Genomic DNA, 25,361 nt, shown 5'->3' with positions numbered 1-25,361 from the left:
CTAAGCCTGAATTAAGCCATGAATGAGAACCTGTGCTTTATCCAAGGGAAGCTTGCAATATAAAGAAAATAGAAAAGCACCCTGCCAGGAAAAACAATCATCTCAAATTTTTCAGGTTAGGAGAAGCAAAGGAGAAGAGAACAGGGGCAGGGTGTAAACTACTGATTACACATTGTTCAGGCACTGAACTGTATTCCAATCAGCAATGGTTATTCAATTGGTACAAAATACACCAGATAACAAAATCATTTCTTGTCTTGGGGTGGGGGGAAGTTATGTGGATAGCCTCAGAATCAGTCAAAAGGTCTCTTAATCCCAGGATGCCTAGGAGCTGTGTACAGGAAGAGAGGAATATGATGAGGAGGCTTAGGGGACAACCAGGATACCCTGGGGAAGGAGTGACGCACAACCAACTAGCAAGCTGTTATCAGAAGCTCTGCAGGTAACTGGAGATTAAGCAATGAACTGCAAGGATTCCAGTCGCTGAAGAGAAGTATCTCTGTGTGATCTTTCCCTTCAGACCTGTCACACTTACATTATCCAGGTCCTTCCGCAGAGCAATCTTGCTAGTCACCAGCTCATGAGCCAGGTCATCGTTTTCCTGTTCCAACCTCATGTTAGCTTCTTGTAGCCGCCTATTCTCCCGCTGAAGGGCAGAGAGAAACCAGTTATACACACAACAAAACCAAACGGAAACCACAATTTCTCAGAGCTAAACCTCAAAATGAATTTCTGAGTCCTATGGAAATAATAAAGAGATGTGGCTGGTCCTAATGTGTCTCCAAATAAACAATCTCCTATTTTCTATCTGCACAAATTAATACTTAACAGATTCCAGTGACCTTGTCAAGCAGCTATTTCTTATTAACTCTGATGAAAGGCCACTGAATTGCAACAAACTAGGCAGTTGGTTTAGAGCAAAACAGATCTTGCTTTCTCATTTGCAAACTCAAACTGCAACTTGAGTTCAGAAACAGTGGAACTGAATTTTAAAAAGTATCTGACATGAAAAGTCAAAAGTTCTTACGTCATCTAGCTCATAAGCAAACAAACCTCAAATCGCTCAATGGGGTCTTCTCGTTGGGCCTGCTGTTCTCTCATGTTGTGATATTCTTTTTCATATTTTTTCAGCTTCTTCTGACCAATCTGTAGAATAAACCACAGCACAAATTAAGAAGAATCAGAACATGGTGATGTTTCAGTACCTGTGATAAAGACTAACTCTCCACTCAACCTGGGTGACTCCAGATACTACAGAAGTGGTGTTTCCTATTTTGGATATCATCACAGCAGGAAAAGTGAAACCCAGTAAACGCCCAAACCTTAACAAGAATTCAACTTTGCAGCCCAGAACCCTGTTGGGGATATTTGGTTCCTAAGGTCTTCACTGACAAGTATTCAAATAAACATTGTACAGATGGCCCCTTCAGAGTTCTGGGTTCTAGTTGCCTCTAGTAATAATAATAATAATAATAAACTACCATTTTATTTAGTACATACAAACAGCGTTGCTAAATTCTATAACAAGGAGTTATAGAATTATCCTCATATATAGGCAGGAAATTGAGCCATATGGAAGTTATACAACTTGACCAAGGTCACTCAACAAGGGAGTGGCAGATCTGGAATTTGAGGCCAGGATGTTGAACTCCATTTGAAGTCCAAGCTGCAGCCCCTTCATTCTCCTTCCACTTGTCCATCCCTTTTCCTGTCTACCAGCTCCTTCTGTGCTATTTCCAAAGAGGCACAATTCCCTTTGACTTTAAGCACATCAACCTGTGGGCCACTGCACTGAGAAGCCCTTTTCCCCATCCAACTCTTGTCCTATTTCTCTCAAGCCTTTTCTTACCAACCACAGGCTTGTATCTTCCACTCCACAGCTTCACAACCTCCTTACCTACTGTCTCTCAATCAGGCTTCTGCTGAGTGCCAGGAGAAAGGCGGGTCTTTCTCACTCCATCCTAGTGGGTCCTACCGCTCCCCTGCTCGAACTTTGCAACTCCTGGATTTTCATGCTTCAATGCGACAAACACTCCTTTTCCTTCTAGGAAACTTGTCTCTCTTTTTCTATTTTCTTGGCTCTCCTACTTCCTATCAGCTTCCCTCTTTTTTTTACTGGTTGGCCCCCTCTCTTTCTCCAGTCCAGATGCGATTTTTTTTTTCTTTCTGAATTATCCATGTTAACCTATCATGATTTGCAATTCTCTTTTGTTTGATTCCCTCTTTTAAACTACTATCCATTTCATATGGTGTTTTTTAAATTATACTTTTTTAAAATTATGAGATATAACAAATAGAAAAGTGATAACAGGCATGTAGAGTTTAAAGAATGACTATAAAGCCAACATTTTTCCCTTCTCAAAGCTTCAGTTGTTAGCAATGAACAGTTGATCTGCTGTTGGCTCCCAGGTCCAGGAACCAGAAGCTAGTCTAGCTCAACTTTTTTTTTTTTCCTACAGATTAAAAACAGAGACTTCAAAGGGGATGAGATGGGTCCAGATTTGCAGCATGTTCGTGTGGCTTCTCCAGTTCCCTGTTCTGTCCCCATTTCTGTCATCTTCAAGCAGCCCAGTGTTCTTACTCCTACTGGCTCTGTGGATGCCTCTTTAGTTTGGAGGCTCACAGGTCTTCCTCAACTGGAGCTCTCCTCTGAGGACGTGCCTGCTGCAGGAGAGCAGGAGGCCAGGAAGACAGCCCTATGCTCGGGCTGCAGTCTGGAGAAAGATGCCTATCAAACACTTACGGTAAGCTACAAGCTGGGCAGTGACATCTTTCAACCCAGGTCTTTGTGGTTTAAGGCCAACATTGGGGTAAACTTTTTTTGTGTACCTAAGTGATTCACAATAAAAGCACCTAAATAATATATCTGTGTAATCAGAAAATTTATAAACCACCTTAACAAATCGATAGTAGGGGAACAGAAAATAAATGAGGCTTGTGGGTAGCAAACACTTCCCTCCCAGTGCTCTTCGCAGTCTTGGTAAAAGGGAAGGGAGGGTGGTGGGTATTATGTGTTCCCCAGCACTTTCTAAAAAAATAACTGACACCAAATCCTATAAAACATTTCCCAACCTTAACAAGAATTCAACTTTGCAGTCTTATGCTTGGATAAAGAATTAACATTTCCCCCACAAATATACATTTTAAAAGACTAATTGCCAAATAATCTTTTACGTTTCATTATCCCTGACTAAAACTGCCTCATTCTCACAGAAAAAGACTTGACTCTTACTCAAAAGCTGAGGAGTGCCTGGGAAATGCCAGACCCTTTACATACACCATCTGATTGGTTCTTACATTTTTGTGATAGGATGTGGGCATTTCTTTTTGCTTTTCCCATGTTTTCTGCATTGAACATAAATTATTTTTATAAGAAATAATAAACATGCTATTTTAAAATAAATTCTCATAATTGTTCTGAGCTCTTTAAGACAAGGCCCTGCCCTTTTCTCTAAATAATGGCCTCCCCTTTCTTCAATTGGTCCACAGGGGTCACTTCTCAGGGATGGATATACACAAAGCTCTCCCACCTTCTCCAGAGCTTGCTGGTCCAGAATTCTGACCTCTTTACCAGCTCAGCATCTCTCATCCTCCAGCCTTACTTATTTTCAGTTTCATTCTTTCTCCCTCAAATGCCTCACTGCCTAACCTCCCAGCCTCACTCCCACTAAAAACAACACAAACACACACCATGACTTCTCACAGACTCACAGCTGATGCTGACTTTTGGAGCATGTGGTTGCAAACCAGAACCAAATGGTTCAGGCTATTTCTGAGGCACAGACCCTGTCAAAAAGATGCCTGTCTTGTGAATTCGGACCAGGAAGTGCCAGCAGCAGAAGCAACAATTCAAATTTCAAGCCTCCTTATGAGGCTGCAGCCAGGAGAAAGCAGCACCTCTCAGTCTCCTTGTCACATTATCAATATCTTCTCCAGGCCAGAACCATCTCACTTGTCTCTTACCATGTACACAGGAAGAGCCAAGAAATGCTTGCTAAATTAATGAGAAAGGACCCCCTGTTCTCTGCACTGGACCATTCTTCTGAGTGGAAATGGTAACCCGAGTGGATGTACAGTGCAAGTCTCTTCCTTCTGCTGGGATGTATCTGGCTCACGCCTATTCAACTTCCAGTTCAGAATCCAAAACCACTTCTGGAACCCTTCCCTCACACTCCAGGCCAGGTCTTTTCGTTATATCTTCTTAGAGTATCAACTGAATTCCTCTCCACAGTACACAATTACTTAAGTGCTTACTTCCCACAGGGAAATATACTACTTCTATTTTGCTAACTGCTGTACCTCCTCCAGTGCCTAGCTCAATGCTTGGAACACAGTTGGGACTCAGAAATCAGATGTTAAACAAATCAAAAGTAAAAGAGTGAAGGCCTTCCTTTCCACCTAGTAAGGGTGCAGTAGAGACATTTACATTTCCCACTAGTTGAGACAACCACATGCAGGGCTCACTGCTACGTATTAGCAATATGAAATGTACCTAGCTTCCCATATGCAAACTTCACAAAGGCAGGAACTTCATTCATTGTGAAATTCCTAATGCCTGTCCTATAGTAAGCATGAAGGCACTTAATGAACAAAGACAAAGTCTCTACTCTTAGAACTTCCAAGATTCAGTCAGGTGTAGCAGCCAGGCCTGTAACCCCAGCTATTCAGGAGGCTTTCAAGTTCAAGCCTGGGAAATTTAGCCAAACTCTGTCTCAAAATAAGAAATAAAAAGGGTTGGGGATGTATCTGAGCGGTGGAGCACTTGCCCAGCATGTGCAGGGCCCTGGATTCCATTCCCAGTACTATAAATATACATGAGTAAATAGATAAATGGATTGTAGGGGAAAAAATGCCCAAGATTCATTTTTGTCTCTTACTTATAAAAATGACACTATAACTGAGTTAAGGAAACAAGAAAAGCTGTAGATTCAGCTTCCGAGCTCTGAGTCACACCCACTGTTAGCTGACTTCTTTCTGAAGGCTTTGGAAGCCATAGGTTCACACAGAGATACTTTTGCTCTCAAATAAAAATCAAACTTGAAATTCAATCCTGTTCTGTTTAAATGTACCTTCACAGGGAAAAGAACCTTAACAAATTCCTGGGAGAAGACTGGATTTGTAATTTGGGTAAACCAATTTTATACCCCAGCACAATTAGCCTAGTGGCTCCTAACATTGTTAGAGACAGCACCACTTTGAAAGTCTCTTCAGCACATGGCTCTTCACTTTTTGAACACAGAAGTCAACCTTCCCTCCCTCCCCACAACAAAGTGTTCTACATCCCATTTCTGAGGACTAATGGGCCCCTTGAGGTCAATCCTTGGTCCCAGGTTAAGAAACCTTGAATTAGGAGGTAGAGATTTGTACATGCCAGTTTGATATTTTGGTATAAGTGCAAATTCAGCCTAGAACACCTCTCCTTTGGTCACTCATGGGTCATAAATCTGTCATAGGAAATTGACAATGTGCTCTTAAACTATATGCTACTTGTCCTAGGGAAGCTGGTCCCTGTTCAGCCTCTGAAAAAGGTAGTGCCACCAAGGATGGAAAAAGAAAGTGTCTACTGGTGTGTGTGGAAGAAAGGTGGTACAGTCTGTTCACTTAAGAGCTGAACTAGGGCTGAGCACGGTGGTGCATGGCCTGTAATCCCAGTGGCTCAGGAGGCTGAGATAGGAAGACTGCAGGCCAAAGCCAGCCTCAGCAAAACTGAGGTGCTAAGCAACTTAGTGAGACCCTGTCTCTAAATAAAATACAAAATAGGGCTGGGGATGTGGCTCAGTAGTCGAGTGCCCCTTAGTTCCATCCCACTACTACCACCCCACCCCCTGCAAAAAAAAAAAAAAAAAAAAAAAAAAAGAAGAAGAAGAAGAAAAAGAAAAGAAAAAGAAAAAGAGCTGAACTTGGTGCTGGTGACAGACCAAGGCTCAAGTCCTGGCTCTGCCAGTGACTAACTGTACAACTGAAGCAAGATGCCTAATCTCAGCCTCAACTCCATAAAAATCAATGGTCCTTATGAGAACTACTGTTATGAAGATTAGATGATGCAAAAATGTATATGCAGTGCTCAGAAGACTGCCTGGTATTTTTGTAGTGAGAGAGACAGTAATAGCAAGGTCTTTTCAATAAAATAGTAGTTATTACTTGTTGGTGTTCTTATTATCTGGCATCTTGTCCTGATATCAAGAGAAGGAACAATTCTTTGAACATGTGCTGCAAACAGTGAGTCATTCAGACAAGGTCCATTTAACAAGAAAAGCAAGAAATAGGCTGTCCTTTGGAAGAGGAGCTGATTTCCAGATCTGGCTTAAGCATGTGTTGAAAAGGTCAGAACCCCTGCAGGGTTGGAGTCATAGGGAGTCCAGCAAAGGGAGGTTGAATGTTAGTTGCTGTACACGTTGTGTGGCTGAATGGCAGGGTTCAATAAGAAAAGGTCTGGAGATCCCAACTAGAAAATCCTGAGTGTTTTGTGTGGCAGGATTAACAGGAAGCTAAATAAATCTGACATATACCCACCTTCCTGCTTAAGAATGCTGGGGCAGGGATTGTGCTTTTTTCAGTTGCTAATTAAAAGAATCTGATTTACGCAATATTTTTCAAGATAATAAAATGTCTCTATATCTTCTATTTAATTCTCAAAACAACTTGTCTCTATACCTTCTGTTTTATTTAATTCTCAAAGCAGGGATTATTCCCCCACTTTACTGATAAGGAATAGAGATCTGGATAGATAACTTCTTCAAAGTCAAGGACCCAGTGTTAAGTGGCAACACTAGCACAAGAATACGAATCTAGGGTGATTCTTATTCCATAATTATCTGTTTCTTATAAGTACTGCTACATAGGAAAATTCATCAATGCTTGTTTAAAGTCCACTGACTTAGGACAGTACTCTGGATGCCTGATCAGAGGTTGTCAAAACAGGACAGCCAAAAGACCATTGGTGTTTGAAGGATGTGAGCAGCAGTGACTCACTGGAGGGAGGGAAGGTTGACTTCTGTCTCTCACTACAACCCTGCTGTGCAACTTACCCAGGTCATGGGTCATGCAACAGAGGCAAAGTCAGGATAGGAGCCAACCCTTTGGAACTCCATGGCCTGCACTCTTAACTGCTTGAAATGAACAAACATTTCATTTAATTTCGGCATTTTAAAATTTGTTTTTACACTCAAACTCTTTGAAAGATCACAAAACAGAATTAAGGCATTTTGATTCTATTATCAGAATGTTTTTCTAAAATACAAGAAGAAAATTAGTAGTGGAGGCCACAACAGGTAAGGACCAAGATAAGGACCAAGGGACACCAGCTTATTAAAGAAAGAAGGTAGTATCACTGCTGCCCTTGCATCAACTGGCAACATTTAGGCTGTTAAAAAGAAGAGGGCACCTACTCAACTATTCCCATAAAATCCTAGTTAAAAGGTATGAACAAAGAAACAACATGGTAGTGTGGTCTAGTTGAAAGGACATCTGAATTTAGCTACACTGTACAGAGTAAGTTTCAACTTTGACACAGACTAAATTACCCATGATTACATGATCAACATAAAAAAAGGGAGCCAATTCAAAAGCAGTTTTTGTTCCATTTGTTCAATCCTTCATTTATGGCAAAGCACAATGACTATATATGCATTGAGTGTAGAGTCTGAATTTCCTGGGATCCAAACCCAACTCCATTGCTTACTAATACTCTTTGAAATTTACTTCAATTTTCTAAGCATCTCTCTAAAAGGACCACAATAGTAACTGTAAGGATTAATTCACTGTATGACCACATCAAGAAATAAGACTGAGAAGTCAGTGCCCTCATGGGGCTTAAGATCCTAATGTACACTACTAATCACACAAATGATCTGAAAAGAGAATGAAGTTCAAACTAGCATAGCTTTTAGCTCTTGAATAAAAATATGACCTAAGGGCAAATACTAACAAATGCCAAAGATCTTTCTGCTTCTCCAAACAACAAACTTCATTAATCTAGAGATAATGCTATTTGGTTTTTGTAAACTTTTTGCTTATAAGTAGTCTGCAATCTAGTACATTCACTTTTTCTTTGAAATACCAAATTCGAAGGAGACAATGGTTCAGAAATTCCATTTTGTCTCAGGCATAATTCTAAGCAAGTACACACAAACAAATTAGGCCCCATTATTCAGGTATGATTTAAGGAACTCACTGAGCCATCTCTTACAGCATATAGTTCTTGCCTCTTCTAAACTACTATCACACATAAGACTTGTCAAAAATCCTTACATAGAACAAAGAAAACACTTCTCAAATTTCTTTGTGTATGTGAAAAAGTCATTATTTTAAGAAAAAAATTTAGTTAACAAAAATTTAACAAGTTTCACTTAGCAAAATACACCCAAAAGGAAATCACAATACCAAGAAAGCTTTAAGTCAAGGCCTCACCAATTCCTATAGATTAGTATTGTGTCTTAGTTCTCAAAGCTGACTTTAAAAAGCTTAATCTTAATCTAAAAATTTTAAATAAAGAAGAAAAAAAATCAGAACATGAGAAATGTTTCTCTTTGAATTAGGCACCTAGCACCTTTGAGTTCTCCCAAAAAAGTACATCTTTCCCAATGTGTTCACTGTGGTGTTGTGTAAAAGTCCACATTCAACATACTTAAAACTACTTTAACTCAGATAACATCACTCTGAAGAATACTACCAAAATGTTAATCAAGAAAAACTGAAGAAAGTAATTTTTAGTTTACTTAATATCACATGATAGAAGAAAAGTTTGCATGAGAAAACACTGCAGAGGTAATTTTTAAATCCAGATTTCACCAACTCATGGTGCAAAATAAGCCCCACAGCTTCCTCTAGTTATAAACTGCTTTTCACTGCTTGTTGACTGCCTGTGAAAATTTGATTGAAATAAATCAAATGTTACTACAAAACTAGTCATATCCATGCATGCTGTTCTGACTGTTACAGCCAGCCCCATAACAGCCACTCACTGATTGGCTCTCCAGGCCACTATCAGTGGCCTGGGCAGCTGATACCCCCATGCCCTGCATCACCTGGATGCAATAAGCCCCATTGCTGGCCCCTGACACTGAATTCAGGAAGAGTTCTATATACCTGTGCTGCATGTTGGCCCTGTCTTTTGACATAGCTGCTACAGCTTCTTCATGATTGGCAAACTCAACAACTATTTTGCCTGTTATTCTACCATCAGGGTAGAATAACAGTCCACATCTCAATGTGGACTCTCAGAGGGTTGAGTGGAGAGAAGATGTAAATGTTATTCTCAGTCGCTTTGTAGGGCAGCCCCCCTTGAATGGACACAGTTACAACAATAAGATCACAATGTTAAAACACAACAATGATAAAAGTAACTATTTGTTTCCTCTGCACCATGAATTCACCGACTCCATATCTATGGTCATACATTCCCAAGAGACAGTAACTGAGGTCTCTCCCAAACAGGTTGATGGTAAAGCCATAGCCATCACTCAGGCCGCTGTAGTCTTCATAGCCTCTATATCCTGCACAAGAGGCACTAGATCTCATCCTCTCCAGGCCCACCTGCTTTACAATGCCAATGTACCTCCGGGATGTACCAGGCTGGTCACAGGGCCACTGCAGACATGAACTTCAGAGGTGGATCAGACTATGATCTAAATTCCTCCTTACTTCATTGTACCTATGCCCTATTCTCTCCCCGTGCTTCCCTAGAGCCTTTTTAGCCAATTCCTGTGAGCAAACTGCACAAAGGCCTCCCCTATAATCTTGCCCTTGGGGTCCACAGGCAATGTGATATTGTTTGGCAGAATTTCCAACCCTGAGAAGAACTGAACAATTTCTTCCTTTGTGCATCCAAACAGGAGTCCCTAAAGCCACACGAAGCAGTTTTGGCAGTGCTGGCACTGTATGGACCACTTTGCTTCAACACCCAATCCATCTTGGTTCTATGTGACTTGAATATCTCAATGTACCGGTGTCCCATAATTTCCCTGTCTTTTTTCAGGGCCAATTTTACATCATCTTCTGATTCAAGTTCAACAAAAGCCTCACCCCCCCTGCCTGGCTTGTCTAGTGTACTTGAAATGGACACCTGCAACCATCATGGATCAGGCAGTCAGAGAGAAAGTTCTCCATGTTCTCCATTGATCAGGAGCAGGGCAAGCCATGGAACTTGACCACAAAAACCTTCACCTCCCTCAGGGCCTACCAGCATCATGAACACTTGACAAGGCAGATGTCAGACAAGTTTGGGCACAGATTTCTCAAGGAATGATGGATGCTGTCATTGGGAGACCCTTAAAGTAGGTAACAAGTTGTCCACTGAGGAAGGTAGGTCTGATTTCTACTTTCGCTAAGCAAGGGTGGCCTGTGGCCAGAGAATGCAAATTCCACCCAACACTTAAAAAACGTAGAAGTCTCTGGGGAAAGTCCAGGTGCATCTTTTTTGTTTTTATCCCATGCGCAGCTCACCATGCCCAGGCTAGGCCATTGGGTCTCAAGTACAGGAGCGGAAGCTTCAAATTTCTTGAATCCAATTTTAAGACACAGGATTATTTTTTTCAACCAACCTTTCCCCCCCACACCAACAAACTATGCATGACATAGTTATGAGTATGAAAGCATTGTGGAACTCCCAGGGCTGTTCATGATCTAGAACAATACATTTAAAGTAGACGTGGATATTATATCAGCAGTGGAAGGAAACAATTTTTCTATCTCATATCACTGACCCATAAAGGGAAAGAACACACTTGACAAAAACAGCAAAGTGAGTCTTGATGTATATTAAGTTTTATTTTAAGAACAGGGAATTTAACTCCTCAAGAAAGAAAAGATTCCATAATAAGTTAACACTTTAAGGAGAAAGAAGGAGAAAGGGAGAAATAAAAGGTCTGGGAAAAAAAAAAAAAAGTAAAGAGGCCCAAGTCAGGCATGCAGATTGACAGAGAAAGGAAAGATATGTGGGCAGAGAATGAAGTCTTTTTGAGCAACACACCCATCTTGTGGCCATTTCAGATATTGCCACACCAAATTTAACTCTCATTAGACTTTTGCAAAAGAGGCAGCAGAATGGAGTAGAAAGCATTAGGAATGTGGAATCAGAAGTTCTACTAAGGTTCCTATCACTGTCCTGCCAGTACCATTTGAGTAAGCTACATGACTTCCGTAAGCTTCTGTTTCCACACTTGGTACACCCTACTTATTGAATACTGGGAGAAAGAAAGAAGATGTTTGTAAGAATTACACAAATACCAGAAATTACAGCAATAAGATCACAATGTTAAAACACAACAATGACAAAAGTAAACTATTCGTTTCCTAGGCACATGAAGCAAAGTGCTCCTAATTCCCACCTTAATCAGGGAATACAACTGAGTAAACCAAGCAACAATTTAAAAATAATGGAACAGGATATCAACAAGTTGCACATCCAAAGTTTCCTTTGCAAATTCCATGCCAGAAGTTCAAAAGTTAGCTTCCCAACCATTCACAAATCATGAAGTGCCTTTTCCATGTCTAAAGGGGGCTCCAAGCCACAGATGATTTGGAGCATTCTGTGCCAACTGAGGCCTCCTACCTCATGCATGCCACAGCATGCACAGATTGAAGTGCACTTGCCAGTGATTCTTTTTTAACTTTGAATTGGCACACAATCACTGTGAATTATCACTTTGACAATAACTGGCTCAACTACTATCTCCATCTCCCTTAATATTTCTTGGTATTGGAGCCAAGATTACTGCCTATAATCCCAGTAGCTCAGGAGGCTGAGGCAGGAAGACTGCAAGTTCAAAGCCAGCCTCAGCAACTTATTGAGGTCCTAAGCCACTTAGCAAGACCCTGTCTCAAACTAACAAACAAAAAGGGCTGGGGATGTGGTTCAGAAGTTAAGCGCCCCTGGGTTAAATTCCCAGTATTCTCTCATGTCTTGGTGAATCTATAGGCTTTCCATGCTATGACTGAATTTCAAGAAAAAAATTCTTATTTTGTCTAAAATATGGGCAAATAGGGAAAATCATCCAAAGTGTACCTCAAATATGCAAAGTTCTCCAGGGCTAGAAGGAATTATTTGTTTATGCACAAAATGTATGTGCTATGAAGACACCCTGAAGACAGCCTTGCTAGCTTTACTTTATTCTAAGTGCAACAAGGGAAGAAAAAAAAAAAAAGATATCAGATACCTTTTATCTGGACTATGGAAATAAAGAATTTATATACTATTAAAGTGATTCAAGCTAATGAAAATCCAGACTAAAGCCTCTAGCTAGAAGCTATTTTTTAAGTTTTGCCCAAATTCACCTTAAATCCTCCTTGTAAAACACTTTAGAAAAATTCAACAGCATATTCATTCATTCAATCAGTATTTGCATGCCAGACCCTGTTCTTGGTTCTAAGAATTCAGCAATCTCTTCTGTTGCAGGGCCCCCACTCTAGGGATAGAAAATCAGATAGGGTATGAGACAAGGGCATAAAGGGCTGGGGAGACTGCTACTTTTGATATTGTGACTACAGAAAGCTTCTGATATCTGAGCTGAAGACTGGATGAGGTGACAGTCCACACAGACAGCTAGGAGAATGTGACAAGCCAGGGTAAAGGCCAGAGGGGGAGAACAAGCTTGGCATGTCCCCAAACAGTGAGGTGGCCAGGGGGATCTGAAGTCAAAAGAGCAAATGGAGAAAGCAGCATGAGATCCCAGGCCAGACCTTGCGGGTCATGCACGTGACTTTGTCAGGACTTGCAGGACATGGAAGGAACTGTGAGTTCTGTTGTAAAATAAGAAGCCATCAGGGAAAAAAAAAAAGAGGGGGGGGTCTTATGAAAATGGAAGGGAGACCAATAGGGTAGAGGAAGGGGTGGGAGATGGGGAAATATCATGAAACAAAATCTACCAAATTATGCTATGTCCATGTATGAATATACCACAGTATTATACATATAATTATGCACTAATTAAACTACTAGTAGTAACAACAACTATAATAGAGGGGATATCAGTAGAGTTAGAGCAAGTGGATCAGGGAAAGGAGGAGGGGAGTAAAAGGGAAGGTATTAGGAAATGAGAATAATCAAATTGTGTTATGTACATGTACATATGTGGATTAATGAATCCCATTATTATGATTACAATCACTAATACACACACACACACACATACACACAGCCTTTAGAAAGTTTTAAGCAAGGGAAAAAAGGGACAGAGAAAAGTCAGCAAGGAGGCCCACCATGTAAACAAGAAATGGTGGTAATAATGAAATACAGTGAGATTGGGCTCTTAATGATGAAGGCTGATCAGAGTGTCAGGATATACTTTAATGTGGAGTGCGAAGATGTCAAGTGTGAGAAAGAGAAGTCAAGGACGACAATGAGGTTTTTGGCCTAAGCAACCAGATACCGCTAACTAAGATGGGGACACTGAAAAAGAAGGTTTTAGAGGGAAGACATTAAGAGCAAAAGAGATGGCACCTTCTTGTGTGCTGAGCCAGGTTGAGGTAGAAAGAGTGACTCTGAATCTCAGAACTTATTTGGGCCTATGCTCTGTGCAATCCATTTGCTTTAAACTTTTTACTGCACAATGTCTGATGCCTGTTAGAAAAACTAGAGAGGAAGTGATAGTAGTAGCCATTATTTCTTTTCAGGCATTGTAAAGAAAATATATATATATGAAATTGTAGCTAACCCTTACCTCACACACACAAGCTTAGCCATAGTACCTGATGCATGGTGAACTATCATTAAACGTTAGCCATAATATCTGTGACGTATAATTTTAATCTGAATGGAACTTTAATGATAATTTGAATTTTCAGAAGTTCTATTTCTTTTTGTTTTCAAATTCTCCAGTCACTTTATATTATGCCTTCTATTGTTTCTTGGGTTAATAGGTAGAGTTTTTGTATCCTCCCTTCAACAGGCCAGGAAAAAAGTCCCACCTATGTGGAGGTCTCAGATTTAAATGCCTATTAAGGACCTGAAGTCATATCTACTATGTATGTGTGATCATTAAAACCCTAACAACACGGTTCCATATTCCCTTGGGATGCTGACGTATGAATTTACACACATTAGTTTTGAGCTACTTTCTTTTGGGCACCCTGTACATCCATCTATCTTTTTTTTTATAATTGTTTTTTTAGTTGTAGTCAGACACAATACTTTTATTTTATTTATTTACTTTTATGTGCTGCTGAGGATCGAACCCGGCACCTCACATGTGCTAGGCGAGCGCTCTACCACTGAGCCACAGCCCCAAGCCTCTCTATCTACCTCTTTTTTTTTTCTCCAAGTTCATTTAAGTATTTGAACATCTCTTGGGTTGTATTCTGTCTAGCCTCTTTGTGTTCAAAGAATAAAGGTAGTCTGAATTAGCTCAATTTGATACTTAATCAGAACCAGCAGTTCCATATTATTTTATTGAAGGGAAAATGAAACCTTACACAGAGGTGAAGTAACTCTTGAATCCAAACCCCTGCTCTATTTTGTAGATAGTGAAGCTGCCCCCACATCTGCCTTGACACATGAATCTTAGTTCTACTTGAGGGTACAATTATGTCATATGTATGTACCTTATAGAAATCTGAATATAACAATTTACTCTATCCCTGCCTACACCCTGAAATTCCAAACTAAACTTTCAATTATTTTTTTCTTTCTTAAAAAATACAACTTTATTAACACATGAGCAAAAGGCAATAATGTTTTTACCTTAAAAGAATTAAACATGTCATAAAAGCTATATGAAGTAATAAAATCAAGTGGGGATTCTCACATATTATTAGTTTCATTTTAGGGAATTTAGGGAACTTCTAGCGTAACAACAAATGCTGGAAGTAAAAGGACAATGCAAGAGAAATCACGAAAGCTAAATTCTTCCACTAACTAGGTGTATGTCAAAGGGGCTACCACTGTTGCTGTGTTTTGGTTTCTTTTCAAAATGGGGATGGTAATATCATTCCTAGAATTCAGGAAGTGGGGCAATGAGATTGAATTTAATGACTATATAATACAGTCATTATATATACTATATAATACAGTCATATACAGTCATCCTTCAGTGTCTTGGGAGACTGGTTCCAGGATCCCCCTTGGATAGCAAAATATGAGGATGCCCAAGTTCCTTCTGTAAAATGGCATATTATTTGCATATAACCCATGTATGCCCTCCTATATACATCAAGCCATCTCTAAATAACTAGTAATACCTAATACAATGTAAATACTATATAAATAGTTATTATGCTGTATTGTTTAGGGAATAATGACAAGGAAAAAAGCCTATATGTATTCAGTGCAGACCTATTTTTTTTTTTCCTCTGAATATCCTCAATCTGTGCCTGAACTAAAAGATGTGGAACCCATGGATACAAAGGACCGACTGTATATGAAAGAATTTGGAAAGCAAAACATGATGTCATACAAAAGAAAACATCATTATTTATCATAGGTTGTTCATTCCTAATCAAAAATACTCTAAAGTCTGAAACTTTCTGAGAACCAACACGATGCCACAAGTGGAAAACTCCACCACACCTGACCTCATCTGATGCATCAGTCAGATGCACTAAAAATACTACATAAAATGACCTTCAGGCTGTGGGTAAGGTATATATAAACAAATGAATTTGGGATTTAGAAAGATCTGCAATCCCAAATATTATGCCACCAACCATTTGGAATAAGAGATATACATGTTACAAATTTAAAAGAGTTTCATCAGGAAAAGTGAGAAAATTAACTGAACAAAAGAAGTCTTTTTTTTTTTTTTTAAATATTTCTTTTAGTTGTAGGTGGACACAATATCTTTATTTTGTTATTTATTTTTATGTGGTGCTAAGGATTGAACCCGGTGCCTCACACATGCAAGGCAAGTACTCAACCGCTGAGCCACAACCCCAGCCCCATAAGATTCTTAATTAGTGCAAAAATTATTTTACCTTCATGTTACAAGCTAATTCCATTAGTTTTTTTGCATTTTCTTCTGAGCGGTATCTTTTAGGAAGCTGAACTCTGAAGAACTTCAAGGCACCTTCAAAGTCTGTCAATAGCAGGTCATCCTTGGAAGTCTTGAAGACAGAAAAAAATACAATCACGGAATAAAAAGGTTCGCTGTGAAGATGCCTGGGAAGCTTTTAAAATCGTGCATTTTAAAAATACCCAGAAGATATTTCTTCTTGTTTAGCCACCTATGCATATTCACCATCAGTGAAAATATCAGAGCACAGCAACTACTTAGAATGAGACTAAGACTAATAGAGCCAGGGTGTGTGCCAGGTAATTCATCTTATGAATAAACACGTACCTTTAATAATCCAAGGGCGACATTAAAAATAACACTTATTCCCTGAAAGAGAAGGTAAAAAATTTTTTCAGTGTCATATGTGATACATGTGGTTAGTCCTCAGATTAGCCCACGATTTTAGAGAAATTATGAAAATATAAGTTAGGAAATGAATTATCTTGGAAAATAAAAATTGTAGGGTTATCACTGAAAAGTCACTTAAAGTCAACCCATTCTCCTGGTTTTCTCAGAGAAGAGCTTTTCTAGCCCTATATTCACATCTGATAAGAAAGAATGCTTCTCCAAAGTAGGCCATGATTTCAAATCGAAATATGAGAATTATAAAACTGTGAATGACCAAAAAATAACTCCTGGTGGACTTGCCCTGTATATTGGGCTACCCCAATCCTAGTACATAAATCCACTGAGCTCTAGATCCCAGACCTGTGTCTGCTCTGAGCTCCTTCCAGTCTGCCTCCTCTTATCTAACCAATCTGGGAATCATGGAGGCAAAGAAACTATGAAAAAGGCATTATCTGTGATCAAGTTAAACACTTTGCCTCAGTTTCCAAAACTAATATTCTCCTAAGGGTTTTCTGAGATAATTAGTTGCAAAGTTTATGTAAATTACTTAGCAAGCCACCTGGCCTTTAGTAACTATTTAACAGATGATTGTTTCTAATTATGAAAAACTAGACATAATTTAAAGTTTGGAGATCAGAAATTGGTTACATAAATTATGGCATATCCAAATAATGGGGTGCTGGGTAGCAAGTAATAATAATGGCATGTTGGTAATATAAGAATGAATGAGGCTAACAGATATAAATTCCTTATGGATTTTTGTATGCATTGAATATGCCATAATGAGACAAAATGGACAATATAGGTACGTGTGTTCACAGATGTTCAAGTATTTGAAATGAAAAAACAGAACAGTATATATAGCATAATCATGTTCTAAGATGTATATACATTGAACCATAACATTATGTGTGTCCCAAATGGAAAAACACAGTATCCCATATAGAAATTATAAACATGAATATAAACACACAAAAAAGGTTGAAAGGACACATACCTAAATATTAAAGTAGTTAACTTTTAGACAGTGGGACCAGAAGTATTTTAACTTTTTGCTTATGTTCTAAAGTTTCTATAATAAACATTTTATTTTTATATTTAGTTTTTTCTTAAATACACACATTACATCTCAAAACCCAAAACTCGGCAAAGACTGTTCTTTACTCTGAATCACTCTTCTGTTTAATAATATATCTCCCCAGATTTAGCAAATTCCTACCAAGCTTTAAAAAACAGGGTGAAACAGTCATATAATGAAGTTTTGGCCAATTTGTAGAAGATTTCTTAAAAAGGGAAGCACTTGCCCCCACTCCACTCTTGGCCATAATAAAAGATATGAAGGCTGGAGCTCTATTCCATTTAAGGATGAAACCTTCTGCCTTCTTTTACCTGAGAAAGAAATCTCTGTTTTAATTAGTCACTGTTATTTTGAGTTTCTTTATAAAATGCAGTCAAGCCTAACTCTAACTAATACAAATGTCTACTATATCTTTTCTCAACAGAGAGCACTTCAACAAATGTGAGTAGTATTCGCTCAAGGAAGGTTCACTTCAGCCTGGATTTCCCAGCAACAAAATAACATAACTTAGAATAAACTCTTGACAGAGCTGACACAGAAAGTATGCTGCAGACAACAGTCAAAGTGCTGTGGCCTCTAATACACACCTCACATAAAAGCAGGTCGATGATATGGAAGACCATGTAGAGAGGGAATTTTGCAGTGAAAAGTGTAAGGAACCACTGGGAGGCATACATGTGTGCTTCAAGGCTGATGTCCAGGAAGTGGCTGTACAGGTCAGGGATATATTCCTGAAATAGCAAACCTCTAATTAGTTTTGGGCACATGTGTAGCCATCCTACTCCCTCTTAGGAGGCTCATAAATCTGCCAGAAATAGGGCAAAAAAATCATATACTTGTGTTCTTCAAAAAATCTCTGAAATGCTCAGAATACTTATCATCTGGTATTAAGCTGGCACTCAGCCTCTTTTCCAGACCACAAATTAGCTCTAAAGAAAGAAGGAATCCCCACATGGTGACAAGTATTTGGAAAGCCAGTTTTTCTTTCCAAGATATGAAATGTTTGGGAAAGTTGTTTGGGAAAGTTTGTTTCACTTTTGTTATGAAATTCCTAACCAGCTTCACAGCCGTGGTGAGTGAGCACTTCTTGACTGAATGTGCTGTGACAAAGGGCCTTACAAAGTCATTTGCTCTTTCGGCTGTTTTTGAGACTGAAAAATCAGCTCACTCCATCAGGTTCACATTATATTAATCTTGACCTCCTCACCACAGTGAGAACTGACAGAAACAAAACCTGTTCTTAATCAAGGATGATACTGAGTCCTCAATCTAGCTCTCCCTACCCTGCTCTTTTTATTGAAGGCAAGCTGGTTTCTCTTTTTACCTGCATGAGGCGTTCCAACTGGGAAAATTTGCAATGCAAATCTTCAAAGTTTTGCTTGAAAAGTTCCCTGAGACCATAGTCAAACATGATCTTGACCAGAACACTGAATGCCTGTTCTTCAGGCATCTGTAACAGACAGGCAACCAGGGAAAAGTTACAAAACATACACACAAGTTTTCTCAGTATAGTAAATCCGTCCTTCTATTGTCTTACCAGGAAATGTAGTTTGCAGAACCTCAGGTCTAAAGTTTTGATTACTCGGGCAAGAAATGAATGTTCAATGATGCCTACTCTGTGTCAGCACTGTGCCTGTCCTCAAGGAGCCTCCCGTACAGCTAGGATATAGTAACTGTAATATGAATTAGGTAGAAGGATCAGTGAGAACACAGGACAGGAAGATCTGCATCTGCCAGAAGTCAGGAATAGGCTTTGTGGGGAGGACAGGAATTGAGATGAGTTTAGGAACAGGCTGATACACAGAGAAGGTTTCATCTTTCCTAAATCATGAGACCTCCATTTAATCATTGTACTTCCCTTAGGTGCCTTTATTTTCTAGTAAATTTTTTTTCCTTCTCCATCACTACTGAAAACACAGCTTGTTATAAAAGAACATTACACATGTTAAGGCTTACCATAATGCCTGAAGTATCAAAGGAATGTTTGCAGTACAGCTAAAAGTGCTACAAAACCCCTGTTTTACTTCTATTTATAAATAATACATATTTATAATAATCTATTTATACTAATAGATACATCTTCATAGCTTTATGGGAAAATATTTCCCTGAGAACCTAGCAAGATGTCTAGTTTTCAAAACAGAAGAAAAGCACTGACAGTGTTATTTAAGGCTTGGTATGACAGCAACAAGCCTTTCAAAAGTTGGGAAGGTGGGCAGGCTTCTGTGGAACAAGAGTAGGGAGGTGAGGTAAGTACAGAAATCACTGAGAATAAAGAGGACCAAAGAGCAAACCAGATTAAGGAATAAATGAAAGAAACATAGCAGATTATTCAATAGATCAGATCTTTTGAGGTCTTCATCACAGAAGGCAACTTCATGTTCCCACATGTGAGAGAAGTGGCCTGACCCACACAGGATTTCTGATTCTCCTCACATTGAAACAAGCATTGATCTTCACACTGCAGCAGGCAACAGAAGTTCAAACCAAAACCGGGGGAATCTGGGAAAGCCATTTTCCATGGGTTATAGTACTTAAGTGAGGATGTCACTGGACTGAGGTTGCAAGAGAAACAACACAGGCTTGTGAGACCAAGATAAAGTTTGACTAAAACAACCAAACAAAATTTTAAAAACTTGACCTCTTTATTAATATCACAGCTTTAGCATATTTTTATATGAACTCTTTATTAACATCACAGCTTTTTATACAATCAAAATACTACCAAGCTGGGTTCACAATGGAGAAGAGTTACAAAGCAGCCTTTGCTTTACCTGTATTACAACCTACACAATATAGCTCCCAACCCTTCAGTGGCTTCCTGCTGATTTAGAGAAACAACATGAGATCCTAGCCTCCAGGGCCTCCTAGGGGAACCTTTGCTTCCCTCTCCAGCTCCTACCCCTTCCTCCCTCCATGTAGGATATTCTAGTTACATTCTTCCAATTCCTTCCATACACAAGTGGTTCCCCATTTCAGGGCTTCTAAATACTACACTATTCCCTTTGCCAGTGATGCTCTCCTCTCCACGCTCATGCTTTTAAAATAGTTTATCTCCACAACAACTTAAAAAGGAAAAAGTAACACTGAAAAGTTCAAAACAGAGTAGCACCCCTTTTCATGTTTCAGGGTATACTGCAAGGCTACCTCCCCAGAGAAGCCTTTAAATCTAAATAAGGCTCTCTGTTACAATCTTTCATTAAACGTTTTATTTTACCTTCACAGTAACACGGAAATTTGTACGATTATTTCCTTACAATTAGGAGAAGTCACTAGCATTACACCCATTAGGATGAAGATCATGTCCACTACTCATTCACCTCTGACCTCCAGCACAGCACTTAAAACCCCTTTGCTGACATCTCCTATGTGGTATTCTTGCCACACATTTCAACTTAATCATGAGGAAATAATTAGATAAATTAAGAATATGGGACATTTTACAAGACGACTTTTGAGTTTTTCAAAACTATCAATGGCAGGAAACACAAAAGAGGAAAGTGGGCCAGTTTAGATTAAAAGAAAAAGAGAAATAATAAGGAAATACAATGTCTGAATCTTCCCTGGATAATGATTAGAAAAAAAGGACTGTAAAGAACTTTGCCAAGTAGACAATGGGAAAAAAAATGAATGTGGACTGTGACATTACTGAATAAACATGGCATTTTTGGATGTGATCATTATATTATGGTTATGCTATAGAATGTCCATGTCCTTACAAGTCACATGCTCAGAATCTCATTGTTTGCTACTTCCTTTCAAAAAATAAATTCATGGTGCAAGCCTGTAATCCTGGCAGCTCAGGAGGCTCAGGAGTATCCCAAATTCAAAGCCAGCCTCAGCAACCCAGCTAGACCTTAAATAACTTAGCAAGACCTAAATAAAGAAAGAGCTGGGGATGTAGTTCAGTGGTTAGAGTGCTCCTGAGTTCAATCCCTGGTACCAAAACAAAGCAAAATTCAATTATTTTTTTCCAATAAAAAATAAAATGTGTGTGTGAAAGAGAAAAAGAGATGCAGAGAGAGACAAGACGAGAAATCAGTGTGGAAAACACTTATTGATAATAGATGGAGAGTACTCTAGAACTCTGAGTGTTCACCTTTACATTTTTCAACTTTGTTTTGGCTTTAAAAGAAAATTAAAAATCTGGAGGGTAAAGGTCTTTGTGAATAAAGGCATGAATAAAATGGCAATAAAGCAAGCCAAGTTCTCTGCCTTCTTCTCACCCCAATACATAAATCCCCAAACAAACATTAATGATAGTGGCTCCTTTAGAGACAACAGAGTATCCCCAAGGAGCCAACCAATGCTAAAATCTACCTAATTTTCCTAGTAATAAAAAGAAAGTCTATCATTGTACTAGTTTTCAACACTTGTCATTTATTCTCACCATGTTTCTCTTGTAGTTTCCAGATACAGGAGTTAAAACTCCTAGAGTCTGGCCAAACCCAATAAGACTATCCTCCAGCCTGTAGATAAGTATAAGCTAAGTCTACCAGGTGTAAATCATAGGAGAGACCTAATTACTCACGTGGAGAAGCAGCACAGCAGCAAGAAATGACTGGCCTTGACAATAGCCAATCTCTTCATCATATACAGAATAAGCCTGAGGAGGGGGGAAAAACAAGAAATTTAAAGGAATGCAGTGACTCATGGGCCATGGTTGCCCTCTAGGATCTTGAACACAGAAGTCTGGAGGATGCTACAGACACTCCACTGGGGCATTTGGATGACCAATGAATGGTGCCAATACCTCTTTCCAATTGCAATTCTTTTTTTACAATAAACAGAACTGTCATCACACCACTTCCTGTGGCCAAGGAGTGGAGATTAAGCGAAAACCATTTCGGGGCATTGAAAAAGGTTCTGAAAATTTGTGATGGCTCATGCTGTACCCTAGAGATTCCCCTCTTCTCTGTCTGAAAAAATGCAGTCTTCCTACAAGCCCCTACCATATTCTAATTACCGAGCACTAATTCCTTTCTTCTCTGTGCTTCTGTGGCACTTACTACATCCATGGTTATTATAGCACTTACCACACTGCATTTTATTATTTATTTATTTATTCTTATTGATTTTTTTTAAAAAAATAAATGATAGTGGAATTCATTACAATTCTTATTACACATATATAGCACAATTTTTCATATCTCTGGTTGTGCATAAAGTATGCTGACACCAATTCGTGTCTTCATACATGTACTTTGATAATGATGTCCATCACATTCCACCATCCTTGCAAATCCCCTGCCCCTCCTCCCTTTCCCTCCCACCACTCTGCCCTATCAAGAATTCATTTATTCTTCCCATGCTCCCCCTCCCTACCCCACTATCTTCTCTCTGGATTGAAGATATTCTGAGGCCTGGGATGATGTCCTATTCAACCTAGGCAGCACCTTACATATAGCAGGCACTTACTAACACTGTTAATGTCACTCATTTTTCTTTCAGGGAAAAAGTCTTTTGGCAAAGACACCAAAATATAATTCTTCCCCTAATGTCAGCAATAACTTTTCTGGTAAGGGGGAATACATTTGTGGGTTCCTCTGGAATCCTATTTTTTTTGGCAGGAGATGATTATTACCATCTCCTCTGAACATTATCTTAAATGATTAGTAGTAGCAGTTCTAATGTAGAAAGACAATCCCTACAGATTCAAGATGTTCTTCCCTATTTAATAAATTTATATCTGGTGAAACTTTATTCTCCACCTACTTTTTTTGTAGTAAGGTTCCTGTGTCCCAAGAAAACAATTTAAAATTGGGTATGTTTAAATTATCTCTTAGCAAAATGTGATGCCACTTCTTATCAGATAATAATCTAGTTAATACATGAACAGGTTTCATCATTATCTTTTAGTGAAACTATAGCTTTTAAACATACATATAATCATGCTTTCATAAATTCAGATAGAATCAAATGTAATTCTATTAGATTTCCCACTTTATCACAGCTTATCTGATGAAAGGGATATAGGTTGGGAGAAACATATACTTTTCCAAAGACAGGATATGCAAAGAGGGCTTTAAGAAATGATCTGTTTATGATACAAGTAGATACCATTTTCCATCTAACAAATTATTACAAATGAACAAATGCTGATTCCAAAGTTGTTAAGACTGTGTTAAAAACTGGTAGTAACACATGCCAACATAGCTCTTTGTGTGGGGAATATACATAAATTCAGAATACTGGTCAACTTTTATGACTGTCTTAAAATTTTCATAATAAAACATGTTTTAAAATAAACTCTATTTTAAGACTCATTTTTTCGATGTACTTGACATACCCTGACACGGAGACTTAAGACTGTGAGCTAAGCTAGATTTGAGAACACCAATGCAGTTATGACAGCTGCTACTTTCAGATGGAAGGGATCTCCCAGGGGACAGTGCAGAGCTGGAGAGAACTACCAAGTGAACACCCAGGGGAGGGACTCTGTCATAAGGTCAGGCAGAGAAGGAGAGCAGGAGAAGGAGTTGGTGAAGTTGTGAGAGGTGAGAGTATGACCAGTTAAGAGGAGACAGCCGCAGGGAAAATCACCGAGAGATTCGGGCTGGACTGCAGGACTGAGATGAGGGACCAGAGGTTTCTTTCTGTAATAAGACGAGGAATGACAAGAGTGACTACTTAAGTGGAAAATACAACTAAGAAGAGAAGTTAAAAAGGCCAGGTACATGCCTGTTATCCCAGCAGCTCAGAAGGCTGAAGCAGGAGAATTGCAAGTTTAAAGCCAGCCTTAGCAACTTAGGGAGGCCCTAAACAACTCAGCAAGTCCCTGTCTCTTAAAAAAAAAAAAAAGGGTTGGGGGACAATAGTGTGGCTCAGTAGTAGAGCACTTGCCTAGCATGTGTGAGGCACTGGGTGCGGTCCTCAGCACTACATATAGACAAATATTGTGTCCATCTACAACTAAAAAAAAAGAAAAGAAAAAGAAGTGGCTATATCAGACAAGATTAAAAATCTGAGCTATGTGTGTCTTATGTAGAAATTTAAATTAAATTTAAGAAAAATTTGTCAACTCTAGCTATCCTCTGAGTTCATACCATATTCTTCATCATTGGAGAGTCCATCCTTTATTGCTATCCTATCCTAAAACCAGTTGTTAGTTTTTCCTTCTCCATCATAAAATTCTAAGTTCCTTAAGGACAGGTGTCTACTACATAATTGATTTTGAATAATTACTTGATTAATTCTGTGGGGGAAAAAAAGACTAAAAACTAGATCTAGCAAAAAAAAGACTAAAAACTAGTTCTAGTTCTAGGTCAAAGTTGAAAAACTGGTCCCAATTTTTTCTTTTATCTCTATATCTCTGATATATCATTTTCTTTTTGAAAACGAGATTCCTGAAGTGAAACAGGCTATCATTTTCTTTACAGTGCTCAGGTACAGACCTTCTGACAGAATTCAGTATTTTCCACTATGGTGCAGCACTATAAATCCACCTGGATGCATACTGACACTTCCCACTATTGGACTATACCCAATGTGAAAAGTTTAGGATGTACAATGTAAATACTGCAAAGAAGATTGCTATGTTACACGGCTCTGAGGTTCTTAATATATAAGCAAGAGTATAAATAGGGATCCAGGGGACTGTCATCTGAAAACCCTAACTATAAGGGAGAAAAAAAAAATCTCTACTACTAATTTCTAATTATTCCTGTTCTTTAATGAATCTAAAATTATGTTGATACCTTTATTTTATAGCCTTTTCTCTCCTTTCTGCATTCTTGACCATCAAATACGAACTACACTTTGTGGTCATATAATTTCAAAGAACCAGAACGCCATTCAAAATGGAATTTTTTTTTCTGACATGAAATACCTTGCATATTTTATATAAGGAATCTTGTCCATCTCCTCCTGTGTCCTTGAAATAATCATGGGCTGGAAATGTCCGGTTAATATCCCGTGTGATAGCACTGTCCTGGGGAGACTCCTGTAGA

At 38.9% G+C, this 25,361-nt stretch overlaps 1 protein-coding gene and 1 pseudogene across 7 annotated transcripts in view; both read right to left on the bottom strand.

Moving 5' to 3' along the window:
• The window catches only part of Rabgap1 (RAB GTPase activating protein 1), a 170,822-nt gene that overhangs the window by 12,656 nt on the left and 132,805 nt on the right, over positions 1 to 25,361 (bottom strand). For all 7 annotated transcript variants that reach the window (XM_046451967.2, XM_046451966.1, XM_046451968.2 and 4 more), the window contains 8 exons: positions 25,241 to 25,354; positions 21,944 to 22,018; positions 18,737 to 18,862; positions 18,000 to 18,143; positions 16,272 to 16,313; positions 15,907 to 16,035; positions 1,054 to 1,146; positions 536 to 646 (listed from right to left, as the gene is read on the bottom strand). In XM_046451967.2, coding sequence (XP_046307923.1) covers positions 536 to 646; positions 1,054 to 1,146; positions 15,907 to 16,035; positions 16,272 to 16,313; positions 18,000 to 18,143; positions 18,737 to 18,862; positions 21,944 to 22,018; positions 25,241 to 25,354 — 834 coding nt within the window. The remainder of the gene's footprint in view (positions 1 to 535; positions 647 to 1,053; positions 1,147 to 15,906; positions 16,036 to 16,271; positions 16,314 to 17,999; positions 18,144 to 18,736; positions 18,863 to 21,943; positions 22,019 to 25,240; positions 25,355 to 25,361) is intronic.
• On the bottom strand, positions 1,153 to 15,899 carry LOC131424438 (heterogeneous nuclear ribonucleoprotein F-like; annotated as a pseudogene).

The sequence above is a fragment of the Marmota monax genome, unplaced genomic scaffold, assembly GCF_021218885.2.
Source record: "Marmota monax isolate L192 unplaced genomic scaffold, Marmota_monax_Labrador192_F-V1.1 WCK01_AAM20220418_F8-fsc00020, whole genome shotgun sequence".
Lineage (NCBI taxonomy): Eukaryota > Metazoa > Chordata > Mammalia > Rodentia > Sciuridae > Marmota > Marmota monax.
The sequence above is the reverse complement of the archived record's forward strand: the minus strand, read 5'-3'. Positions and strand labels throughout refer to the sequence as shown.